Here is a 12,887-nt window from a genome sequence, read left to right as displayed (position 1 = left end):
GGAAAACCTCACATTTTGATTAAAGTTAACTGGTGCTAAGTAAGATTAGCTCAGCATCTTCATGTGCTGAATAAAAAGTAGCAGTTTCCTGGATATTTCACTAGAGGGCCCTTTAACTTTGAATAAAACTCAACTCATGACACAGAGGTGACCTGGAAGTTAATGCCCAAATGCATAGCAAAGGACTGGGAATCACAAGATACCTAGTTTGAAATCAGGTTTTTTTGGCCAACAAAGCAGGGGTGCTTACAAGATTAGACAGGCTCCAATGTGCATGCAAAAGGAGACTTTTATTAATAAAGAATTTATTTTTCCTGCATATCTATTGTTGACTGCTTTATCTATTACTGTACAATGTCACTGTTCTACAAGGATAGGAAGTGATGGCCAGGTGACTTCCCCTCTTTCCTCTGCGAGTTTATTTTGCAGTACGTTTTATTAATTGTTTCTTTCTGTTTATGTTGTAAATAAAAGCTGCTTTTTAAAAAACTACAGACATTTTGATTGGCATTAAAAAATGAACCTAAAAAAACTGAATCTATTCATTAGATGAGTAAGAGTCGAGGTACTCAGTGAGCAAACTTTCTGCTAGTACCAAGTAAACAAAGACTGCAAGGTGGCTAGACGCTGTCCTCTGGACGCGTCACAAAATCTGGAACACTGTCAGCGTGGAACATTTCCCTGGGCTACACAGTAAGGAACAAAGAGAATGCTTTTCCAACAGGAAAGAGGAAATTCTACCTTACTCCCTTCACATCAACGTGGCGCGCTCCAAATGTACCATTGCGCACAAAGAAACTAGTTCAAGCCCTACTTGAAAAATAACACACACAGTGATCCGAGCTGGCTGACATTCAGTCAGCTCAGAATTCCTAACTTCCAAAATGTCTCCCCAAGAGGGGAGGTAAAAGCCCCTCATTTCTAGCTATTAGCATCATGGCTAGCTAGCATTGCTGTCTTTTAAGGATAATGCATAAAGTACTTTTAAATACATCCCTCAAACGCCAACATTCTGTATTCTAACCAGCCAAGCCAAAATACTCACTGCACGCAATTCCTTTGGGATGGGACCCTTCCACATCACCATTACCAAATATTTACGTACTCAAGGATAAGCAAATTCTCAGATTAAAGGCTCCTTCATTTGCTTGAGGACAGATCCCAGAATGAAACGTTCCTCTTATTTTCAACTTGAAAACTCGGTTCCTATCATCCAGGTTTCATTATTCAGGGTGTCCCCAAAGTCTGAGTGCCGTTTTAAGTTATCATAGCTTAGAAAAGCCGTCATAAGCTAGAATAACATAGCTTTTACGTCCTATTATTCATAAGCTAAATTATTTCCAAAGGCTTTTATAAACTATAATAAACTTTTGGGAGACCCTGCTGTGAATATGGCCTGTGCCTGGCTGATGAGCCATGTCCTGAGCAGCTCCAAATTCTACAGGACCTTCCCTGATTGACATACATTACATGTTATAAAGTTGCTTCTGAGATACAGCATTAAACCAGCAACTTTTCACGCTCTCTTTCTGTACAGATAATATCTGCCATCGCTAACGTGCCTGGATAAAGAATCAAGCCAGAAGAAAGCTCCTGCTGATGCCCCCCAGGGTGGATCCCCTGGCATTGTGATCCTGGCTTAAGTCCTCGATGAGTGACTCTGTCTGGAGCACTCCACTGAATTTTGCTGAGCACATGGCAACACACCAACAGAACAGCCTGGATCTTCTCTACGAAGCTTCCTTTGTTTTCGCTGGGTTGGACACAGTTATAGCTCAAAAACACACTTGTTCTTTTGGGCTATTTTGTCCATAGGAAGAATCTGTTACCCCACTAATCTCTTCATTTCACCTCTGGAACTCTTCCCTTTCTAATACTTAAATTTGATAGGGAAGGGAAGGAATGGGACAACTTAACTTGGCACAGGAAGTCCCACCGATGAGCAGTGCTGGCCACAGTTACTAATTTCATTGAAATTTCAACACATCTTCAACTCTGTATTAAGGCAAAACTTCTCAGAAGCCAATGGCTGTATGATATTACTAGGGCTTTCTTGACCTTAGCCTATGACGCCGTTTTTTCTGGAGAGGTGGGATGTTAACTGTCCCTTCCTTCCTGAGGAATAGCAGCTAACATTTACATTTCTAAAATGGGGGTAACAGCACTCCTGCTTCACAGGATGGGCAGACCTCAGCTTGTTACATTAAGGTGAGTTACTGCTCTCACACAGGCTTTCCTGATCAGAGTTCTGTGGGACAGGTCCTACAGGTCATGTGGTTAGCTACTAAGTGGAAGATCCTGGGTAGCAGCCTATGTGTTCTGAGGTCAAGTGTGGTACTCTGATTCTTAGCCTGCACTGCAGTAGGAAATGTCCTCCTTTGCCCCTATAATTTTGGATGACTTCCCTGGGCTGTAGAACGCTGTCAGTCATTCAAGTCCTGCTTGGAGCTGGCTGGGTTTAGCCAATAGACTCCAGGACTGATTCTGCCCTATGAGATGGTCACTATTGGTAGGAGGGAGAAGTCGAGTGGCTTCTGGGACAGTTCTGTGGGAAAGAATGGAGGACAGGGCCTAGAGGACCTCGAGAGGGCCTTCTACCTCCAGAGCTGCAGATGAACCTGTGAAAATTCCAGCTCTCTTGCAGAGCTAAGCACAAGGCTTACTTCCTTCTGTATGGATCACAGACTATGGGATGAGAGCTCTTGAAGGTGGGTACGACTTCCAATGCTGGGAGCTACTCTGGCAGTGAAGAAGTTCTCTGAGCTTCAGACACTTAGCCCTTGAGAGGGTCCACAGGACCTGCTGCAGCATGTGCTGCAAAGGTGAGACCCCAGGCCTGAAGGAGCCCTTTGTCTAAGACGTCCCTGGACATTCAACGAGTACCTGTTGTACTGCATTCCCCTAATACCAGAGGCTCACCTGTGATGGGGCGGTCAGGTTAGGAGAGGGGGCAGCTGGTTGCTGCTGGTGGTGATACGGCTGCTGCTGCGGCGGTGGCGGCGGCGGCTGCTGCTGCTGCGGGAGTGATGGGAGAGGTGGGAGTGGCGGTGGTGGCTGTGGCTGGGCTGGCACAAGCTTGTTTTCAGACTGCGACAATGGCTGGATCTGGAACTTGTCTGGCTGTTCCTGTTTTACTATCAGATTCTTCCGAAGCTGTTCCACGACCCTTTTCTATGAGATAAAGACAAACATCAAAGGTGTTAGAATGTTATTGCTGGTGAATCCCCTTTTATTGGACCTCAAGTCACATACACTAGAGATAGCATCGACCTTGGAAGAACTCAAAGTACCAGAAAGGAACACACAGGAAGGATGCAGTTAAGAGACACTGTTTTTAAAAGGCAGGGGTAACTGAGACTCGTTAACTAGTTAACAGTGGCTTGTTTAAGACAGCCCAGAAAGTCACTGGGGATTATCCCGGTGCAGACACAGATTTACTTACTTCTGGCCTCTTCCTCTCACTGCGCTCCCGTCCCCTCTATGTATCTACGGATTCTTTCAAAACAACTAAGTCACCAGATGAAATCATTTCTACAATACCCGTTGAAAACCCATGGCAGATTAAGAAAATATAAGGCCCCTCTGCCTTAGGCAGTTCCTATGTAAACTTGCTAAGTTGTACTGCTGGGAAAAAGAGGAAAATGCGATAGGCCCTGTGAGCAGGTGTAACAACACGCAGCGCAGGGACATGGAGGCACATGATCAGGTTTTCAAATCAAAGTATTTTTAAGTTTTCTGAGCCTTGTTCAAGTCTAGGAAACTCATCATCAGATAACTCTATTTCTGCACTCACTTATTTATACCCCCTTAAGGTCATGTGGAAAGTACTGTGTGCATGGGAGGCGGGAGGCTGGGGAGGACAGATGTTGAGATCCGACTTCTGGCTCTGCTGTCTCTCTCGACTAGAAGAAAGAGTGGAATAATGGTCGGAGGGGTCCCACGGATGAGTTTGGGAGAACGTGGAAGCCGGGCTGAACTTACACACTCTTCAGAGATGGAGTCAGGTGAGGTCTTCTACCCCAGACGAGCATACTAGACTGGAACATGGACCCTTATTTTTCTGATGTGGGGGGGGGACAAAAGGGAAATGAATGAAAAGTGTAAAAACAAGGGCTTGGTGTCTTCCTATTCGTGTTCCCATTACCACTTAGGGTTCCAGAACATATTTCTGCACTGTGTCCTCCCAAGGACCTGGATCCACAGCACACTTGTTTATATTTTCAAAATTCCATCAAATATTCAAAAAGTAGCACTAATGCACTACTTTAAGAATTTTACCTAGGAATGAAAACATAAGTTAAATCCTTATTCCTGAATAACCTTTCAGAGAATGAAATATGAAATGGGGGCCAATTTATTGAAAAGGAAATTCTTGGACACCCTGTAGCACCCCATCTGTGAATGACTGCATGTCTAGGGTCTGCGAATGACCCAAGAACAAGCCAGCCACAACACGGAAGGCTTCCGAAGCCTGTGACTTCCAGATTCTCCAAGGCCCATTTCTTCCCCATGAAAATAATAGTGATGATAATACTAAACCTTCTCTCTGAGGAGGAGGAGGCAGGGGCAAGGGTAGTTCAGGATTTTAGATGTAGATTTTATTGTTCAGTGACTGCCAGAACATTTAGATCTTTAAGAACTGAATAATGATTTAGAACTGCTTTCAGCTCTCCACTCTCAGACATCAAACATGTTAACAAACTCTCTAACATGCTACGTCAGCAGTTAGCAGCCGAAGAAAGGACTGCCCGAACGTTCACAGAAACCAGCTCAAATCCGGAGGAGGAGGGAAATCAAGAGGAAGTCATACAAGACCAATGTGACACCTGCCAAAAAATGAACTCTGAATAAGAACAGCACAGGGCCTAAATAATTACTGTACCGGGCACAAAAGGAAAGGGTGTTTTTCTCTTCCACAGCCATCCTTAGGAAATTCAGTGTGAATGGTGCTCTCCAACTGCCTGGCTAACTGAAGGAAGCCAGCAGCAAGAGACAATGCAAGGAACTTGCTATGTCCAATAGAAGCGAACAGTAGGGAAAAGATGGAGAGAGGGGATAGAGGCTCGAGTACTCCTCAGCCATATGGCGATAGCAAGGTGACAACCAATCAGAGTAAGAGTTCGCCGAGTAGGAGTCAAGTGAGTCACACTGCATTCACAACTGTTCCTCCCCCAGGGCCTTGAAACAAAGCCCACAGACGCTTGGGAGAAACTGGATCAAAATACTTACAAACTTTCATTAGTTCTCTGGAGGGAAAGAAAGGGAGCCCAGAAAAGGGGCTCTGTAGGCAGCCTGGGTCAGATCGTGGAAGTTGGGGAAAGTTATTTTTTTTACTTATTTGGTTTCGTTTTGAAAGGCCACGGTCACTGTGTTTCTGCATATGCTAGGTGGATCCTGGAAGGGGTGGTGGTGCAGAGAACAGCCAATACAAAGAAATATGGAGGAGGATACTGATTGCTCCGCTTGTTTAAATTACTTGAAGCACTTCAACAGCCCAGGAGCTGCCCTAAAGTCTGAATGCTCGTTGGATCTGGAGTGGCTGATACATTCAGTTTAAAAGGGTCAACTGAGGCAGCTTTTTTTTTCTGTAAAAGACAGCCAAACCTACAGTCCTAATATGGGTCCAGGCAATGCAGACAGATCCCTCCCACCAATTTCAGGGCAATCCTTCTAGGTTTCAGTGGTACTTTTATGTAGTAGATAAAATGTGGGGACAAGTTGGAGCTTTAGAAGGTACGTCTGTAACGTGCCGGGTAAGGTTAGCTGACGTTCACTAACGTCCCTTGCAAAAGGCATCATCCTTCTGTCTCCTAAATCTGTAAACACTGATCCTTTTAATCAGAGAAATTATGACTTTTGCTGGCCAACGGAAAGTCTTCTAACTCTTTAATATGATTATACTGTTGCAAACGGTTTGACATTTTCAGCATTAGACACGTAAGAAAAACCTTTAAAACTTATCCATCCCCTTAGAGCATCTCTGCATAATCCTGTAGCTATGTGAAAAATCCACCCTTCACAAACAGGTCATTTCTTAATCTGGCATTTACAACCTAATGAGAGTCTAAAGACAGAAAAGACAAGGAGGAGATAAAATGTGGAGCTGGGGGCGGGAGAAGAACGGAAGAAAAGTGAAGAGCCTATCATGTCTTCCTGATACATTCTTTGGAAAACAATAGGTGGGCCTGCCAGGCCTCAATGCTGGCTAATAGCAGCCCCCTTCAATCCATCTGTCAAGAGCTGTTCCATAGCCCAGCGTGTAATTCTGAGGCCCAGACTCCCCTGACATCCACATCACTAGGTCTCATCAGGGCTTGCTCAGGCAGAAGAGTTCACAGAGCCTCTGACATCCTGTGTCACTGTTTTTAAGACAGGTAGCCTTGGTAATCAATATTATGACATTCAGTGATACTATCATCTTGTTCACACGACAGCAGGCCCAATCTCAAAGAGAAACACATGGAGATTTGCTGGTCCGATTCAGCAGAAAGTCAGGCTGGCTTCTCTGCTGCCTAAGCCAATTTTTCTAGGCTCCTATGCCCTTGTACAGTGTGGAAGCCAGATGGAAGGCTTTTTTCCTCTTTAAATCAGGCCATGAACATCTTAGTTAAGTCTCACAGTGTTGCTTTAAAATAGGGATCCTCTCCTTGGCCTCACCAGAGGACTCAATAAGGTTTGTTTGTCCCAACGGTAGATGCTGCCAGATTTCCACAGGCCCTTCTACCCCACTCAGTACAGCTCTGCTCCCCATTGCATCCTCTCATTTATTCTGTGAGCTTAGTACCAATCTCTGCAGGGTCAGTTGGATCACTTTCTTAAGGGGTGTGACCAGGCCTGTATCACGACTACCCAAATGGCCTCTTCCTCCAGTATGACAGTGAAGGAATGGGATAGTGCTGCTGAAGACAATCTTGAAGACCTGGAGAAGCGGCTGATTGATTTGCTTTAACTTCCCATCAATTACAGAAAGCCAAATCCTAATCTCACAATGTAGAGGGATTCTCTCCTACAACTCCAGATATGCCAACTGCTCAGACTGAGGCAGACAAGGAAATTCAATTTTGAGAGAGGAGAAAATCTGTAACTGAAGACACTAATATTTGCTGATAAAGCTAAATTTTACCCAAAGTAAAAACCCTACTGCTGTCCAATGTGAAATTTAATCACTGCATTTATAAATAATACAGAGAGATATCAACACCACGGCTGTGGAAAGCAGATACGATGACAGTTTCCGGAATACTGTCATATATTTATCCTCTGAAGTGGAAGTTATGTGTCACTGACATAACTCAGCAGAGGCAAAACCACAACTGGAGTAAAATATAAGTGTTATCTGGAGGAAAGGAACATGTAGATGAAGATTCTTCTACCTCTGCCATAAAATGCACAGAGCACCTTGGAAAACAAGCCAGACAACACGATACCCGCCCCTTTTAGTACAGTGGTATTCCATGAGCAAGCCTGTACTGAAGTTATTAGAAGGAATGCTAAAGAGGAGACACACAGTAGGATTCAGATGGAAGAGGAGGAAATGTCTGTGGGAGTAGCTGTAAAAATAGGCTTAGCTAAAAATAATTATACTTTATTCACTTTCTAAGGCTTTAGAAGGTTTCCCCCAAGCCTCTCTGGTAATCGTTACAGTCACAGTTAGATAAACAGCTTCAATCTTCTCACAAATACCTTCAAAACATCACTTGCTTGCCAGAGGCAAAAGCCGTAACTTTTTCTTTGTTGCTATTTCTAAAAAATTTTATTTATGTCTTTGGGTTTTTTAATGCTATGCTCACTTCCCAATATACTTCCCCTCCAGAAGTCACCTTTATAACAGATAAAAATAGATAATTAAAATCACCCAATAAAGTAAGTGCATCTAACAGCATGACCACTGTCTCTCACCCGCAGTTGGTGCTCTAGAGAACTTAGCTTCATCACCTGCCTCTGGAACAAAGGCTAACAGCACACTGCATGTAATCTGAGTGCACAGGCCTTTGATTTCCCTTTTGTTATTAGGAACTTGACACACACACACACACATACATACATACATAATTTCCCTATAAAATTAAGAACTGAAAAAGTGAGTGTACATGAAACCATGTATGTAGAGTCTAAAGTTTGTTTGCTTTTGTAAAATCCTCACTTTAATACATTACTTGGTTCCAACGCTGCCCTCTGGTCTGCGTCTCCTCAACTTCCTTCTGTGCTCTCATTGCTTTTTTCTTTTAGTCATTCACCAATCAATGGGCATATATTTCACTTCATTTTACAACAAAAATTGCTACTGTGAATATTTTGTTTCTATGAGCACACCAAAATGTCATCTTTTTTTAAAAAATAAATTTTATTTTCAGTTCCAAATTCTTTCCTTCTTCCTCTTACCACTCATTGAGAAGGCAAGAAAAACAAAGCTTATTACAAATACTTATGCTCAGGAAGGAGGGAAGGAAGGAAGGAAGGAGGAAGGAAGGAAGGAAGGAAGGAAGGAAGGAAGGAAGGAAGGAAGAAAGGAAGGAAGGAAAGAAGGGAGAGAGGGAGGGGGGAAAGAAGGAAGGGAGGGAGGAAAGGAGGAAAGGAGGGAAGGAAGGAAGGAGGAAGAAAGGAAGGAAGAAAGGAAGGAAGGAGGGAAGGAGGGAGAAGATGTGCTTTGATCTGCATGCTGAGTCCATCCCTTCTCTATCTGGAGATGGATAATATTTTTATCATGAGCACTCTGAAGTTGTGACTGGTCATTATGTTGATCGGAGTCCCTATGTCTTTCAAAGCTGACTGTAGAATACTGTTGTTACTGTACAAACTGTTCTCCTGGCTCTGCTCGTTTCACTTTGCATCAGTTCATCTAAGTCTTCCAAGATTTTCCTGATTCTATGGCCTTTATCACTGCTTACAACACAACAGTATTCGCCCGCATTTACGCCATGACGTGTTCATGAGTTTCCCAGTTGATGGTCATCCTTTCAGTCTCTAATTCTTTGCTACCACAAAAAGAACTGCTACAAGTACTTTTGTGTGTTCTCTTCCTTTCTTTGAGCCCTCTGGGGCATAAATCTACTATATTTTCACCAGGTCAGAGAGCATAAAGTTTGACTTCTATTTATTTATTTTTTAAATGCTCTTTTCTTCCTTTATTTTTGCAAAAGAAGTATCGCTGTCCCTTCCCCATCGATCTTCCTCTCCCCAAAACAAAAACCTTCCTCTGGAACAAATTAGTCATGTTTACACAAAACAGACATACTGGCCAAGTCTGAACATGTATGTCTCACTCAATATTTCTGGTCCATCTCCACTCTGGCAAGAGGCAAGAAGTGTAGTCATCTTTAATCTCTTGGAGTTATGATTGGTCACTGTGCTGATCATAATCCTTAAATCTTTCACATTATAAAATTGTACTTTACAATGTTGTAATCACTGTAAAAATTGTTCTCTCAGTTCTGCTCCTTTCACTTTGCATCAGTTCATATAAGTCCTATTAGGCTTCTCTGAATCTGTTGTTTTCACAATTTCTTGTGGAACAAAATAGTCCATTATATTCATATACCATAATTGTTTCAGATGCTCCCTAAGAAGCTTTCTAGCAATATTTTCATTTACATGACTATAGTCATTATGTACATGGTTCTATTGGCTCTAAACTTACTTCATAGTCTTATGTTTCTCTTAATTTTTCAGGTCTGTCACCTAATCCCCTCTTACATCACATGATGTGCAGTACATGTTCTCTACTCAAGCAGACTCAGAGATTTAGAATCGAAAAGAACCTTAAGCATTCTTCTAGTCTACCCTCCTTCATTTTACAGATAAAGAAGCTGAGGTCTAGAGAGATGAAGAGAATTTCCCAAAGTCATAGATACGAGGTAGCAAAACTGGGGCTGGAAACCAGGTTCTTTAGCTTCAAAACTCTTTTCATATACTATGGGTCCCAACCACTTAAGATCATTGATGCTTTCATCTTGGAAAGAATAACTGGTTAAAAATATTAATAAAAGGTAAATTTAAAATTTTATGATAGCTCTGTTGATAATTCTAGTCTGTGCATCCTGAGATTGAGTTTTTTTCTAGTCTTTAATATTTGGGAAGAAAGACAAAACTTTAAAAAAATATTGCTTTTTTAAAATGCCTTTAACATGTAGGTGAATTATGTAAAATTAACAGTTTGAATAATCCAGGTAATTTTTTTTTCTGTAAGATCAAGATTCTCTGGATGGATGTTTAACAGATGCTGGAGATTTAATATGTAATGATATTGATTAGATGACCTTATTTTATTTAATTAAACAATATTCTTTGGAGTTGATTCTTTCTTTGATTAAAACAACTATGCTAGTATTTGCATTAATGGGTTGTTTACATCCTATCTTCATAAGGAATTAGACCTTTGATGTTTATCAACAGCCTTTCTCTCTCCTCTTCATAAGGAATAATTTGATACTGACTGAAATACAGTTTACAATTTTCTTATCAAGTTTATTTACATTCTTAAAGGTAAACTTTCTTCCTCCCCCAACATCTGCCTTTAAAGACATTGATGGTCAAGTTTTACCAACCTAGGGACCTTTCGAAGAACTTGAAGACCATTCCCACTTTGTCTAAAACAAGCAGCAGCTGTTCTAAAGAGATGTAAGGTGCCTTAGGGCAGCCTACATATCCCAACATGCTGTTGTTGGGAGCAAAAAAGAATGTTGTATGCTGGGACATGTAGTCTCCCATTACAAGCTATTTTTTTTTATAATGGCTACCGTGGTCTAAAACTTAACTGTCCTATTTCTGCCTTATAGCACTCTATTGGGGCACTTTAGCAGGAGAGGGTCAAAATGGTCCTTCAGGGCATCAGTTAAATTGATGGGACATTTCTTCTCACTGTCAAAAATGTTCTAGTGATACAATTTTCATCAGAAAACACATTTTTTTTTTCTGTTAGAGGCTTCAAACACTGTTTTCCAAAAAGTTAGAAGCACAACCAAAAGGTCAGTTCAGTCTTGCTTTTCTGCTTGAGAATCAAACCTGCTGCAGAAATCCTTTTCTACGCAGGCTAAGTCTCTTCAAGTGCAGCCTGGATTTCCAATGGCTCCATAGTTGGGCAGGGTCACAAAGCACTGATTCCCTAAAAGAGAAGCCAATTTCAATGTAACCTGACCTAACCAAAGGCCCTGGAGATTGTAAACAGTCGGAGAGCAGAAGAAAAACCCACCCTAAATCGCTGATGGCGATGCCGTTTAGTTGCTGGCAGTGCAAGGGTACCAGAATCCTCCTTTGTCTGTCTCCTAGGGAGCTGTGACAGAGGCTATCCATTTGCACATTAAACATAGCTCCGGTTCAGTCAAATGTGTGCCCCTTTGCAACCCATCTGTTACTAGTACTACTGTATGTGCTCAGCAACCACCATCATCCATAACTCCACAGCTCCACCCCCACTTCAAAGGAAGCCTTGGCCACACCAGCACTGGCCCAGGCAGGGCAGAAACACTCTCATCCTCCCGCCCCAAACCAGGTAGAATTTTAGGAAATGGTTGCAAGTATAGCAATGGTATCAACATTTTAAAAATGAAATTGTGTGTGTGTGTGTGTGTGTGTGTATGTGTGTGTGTGTGTGTGTGTGCAGAGAATACTGCAGAGATAAACAGCTTGTTTTCTTTCTACTTCAAACCTTGGAACCAATTGGAAATTAGAGTACAAACCCTCTATTTTCACAGATGCTCAGGTCAGAGGCTGCTCTGAACGATCAGCTGAAATTCTGATGCAGAGCTGTGCGCCCTCTGAAATAAGTCTCTTCTCCCAAGGTGAGTCTATGTTTTATAAATGAAGAAGTGTGTGTCTTAAATCTATGTTATGGGTTGATTAGATGAAGGAAAATGAAAACCACCAGATGCATGTCAAAGGCACTGCACTTCAGACTACAACGAGCAATCAGACACAGCAACTGTAGTAGCTTGGTTATGCAAAATGAACAGTGCAGAAAATATCGTATGTTGAAATATAATTAAACATGTATACTTTTCCTGAAGCATTTAAACAAGGCAAGCCTTGATAATGATAAAAAACCATTAAAGACAGAAATGCCACATGGGGATATACTTTAATAACTATTCTCTGGTCTGTCCCAAACATACTTTGGGTGGTCAATAAATAATAAATAACTGTTATCCATATTTGAGCTAAAATCAAAGCGTTCTTAACCCACAGCATAAGGGTTTCTTAGGACTACAAAGAACTCTGCGAGCCGTTAAATATATTACTAAGTATTTGTGCAATCATTTCAACAGAAAAATGGATAGTGTTACAAACACACTTTCTGCCGAGATACCACATCAAACCATACAGAGGGAGCGATCCCGTCACCTTCATATGTTGCCAAGATGACTGATGCTTAACTCCAGGGATTGGATCTTTGAGGACATGTGACTGAGAATGCCTTTCACTCTCCTATGGCAGAACGATTTCCTCCTACAAGAGATGGCAGAAACCTGAATGTGTCCTTTAGAACCTCAGAGGTGGGTTGTTTGTTTTACATCTTTTGTCATGAGCCGTTTTATTAAAGGCTGAAGAAAATTTTGAGCAAGGTAAAGGAAGAAGACAACCATTAATTCTCTTGAGAGACAAAAGATATATTTTTTAAAATTTTCAAACATTTCATAAAACCTTAACTATGGGGGAAAGGACATTTCTATAAGCTAAAAATTTTTCAAGATTTAATCTCTCAAAAGTATATGAATGCAGTTAAGACTTCACAAAATAAGACATGAAAGACTTTTCAGAACAGGAGTAAAGAGTAAAAATGTTTTCTTTGCAAGTAAGACTGTTTCCTTCTTTGTCCTTAGGTCGTCAGCACCTCGCATCACGTCTGGTACAAATGCCTTTAGACTATCTCATTTCCATGCTGGGTATCCTCC

General features: G+C 41.7%; 1 protein-coding gene across 20 annotated transcripts in view; it reads right to left on the bottom strand.

The window, feature by feature from the left end:
- Positions 1–12,887, bottom strand: part of PHF21A (PHD finger protein 21A) — a 213,343-nt gene that overhangs the window by 35,661 nt on the left and 164,795 nt on the right. For all 20 annotated transcript variants that reach the window (XR_011968918.1, XM_072617697.1, XM_072617708.1 and 17 more), the window contains one exon: positions 2,920–3,171. Coding sequence is in view for 19 of the 20 variants with exons in the window: in XM_072617697.1 (XP_072473798.1) it covers positions 2,920–3,171 (252 nt within the window). In the remaining variant the exon portion in view is untranslated. The remainder of the gene's footprint in view (positions 1–2,919; positions 3,172–12,887) is intronic.

The sequence above is a fragment of the Notamacropus eugenii genome, chromosome 6, assembly GCF_028372415.1.
Source record: "Notamacropus eugenii isolate mMacEug1 chromosome 6, mMacEug1.pri_v2, whole genome shotgun sequence".
NCBI lineage: Eukaryota > Metazoa > Chordata > Mammalia > Diprotodontia > Macropodidae > Notamacropus > Notamacropus eugenii.
This window is presented reverse-complemented; position numbering and strand designations above follow the sequence as displayed.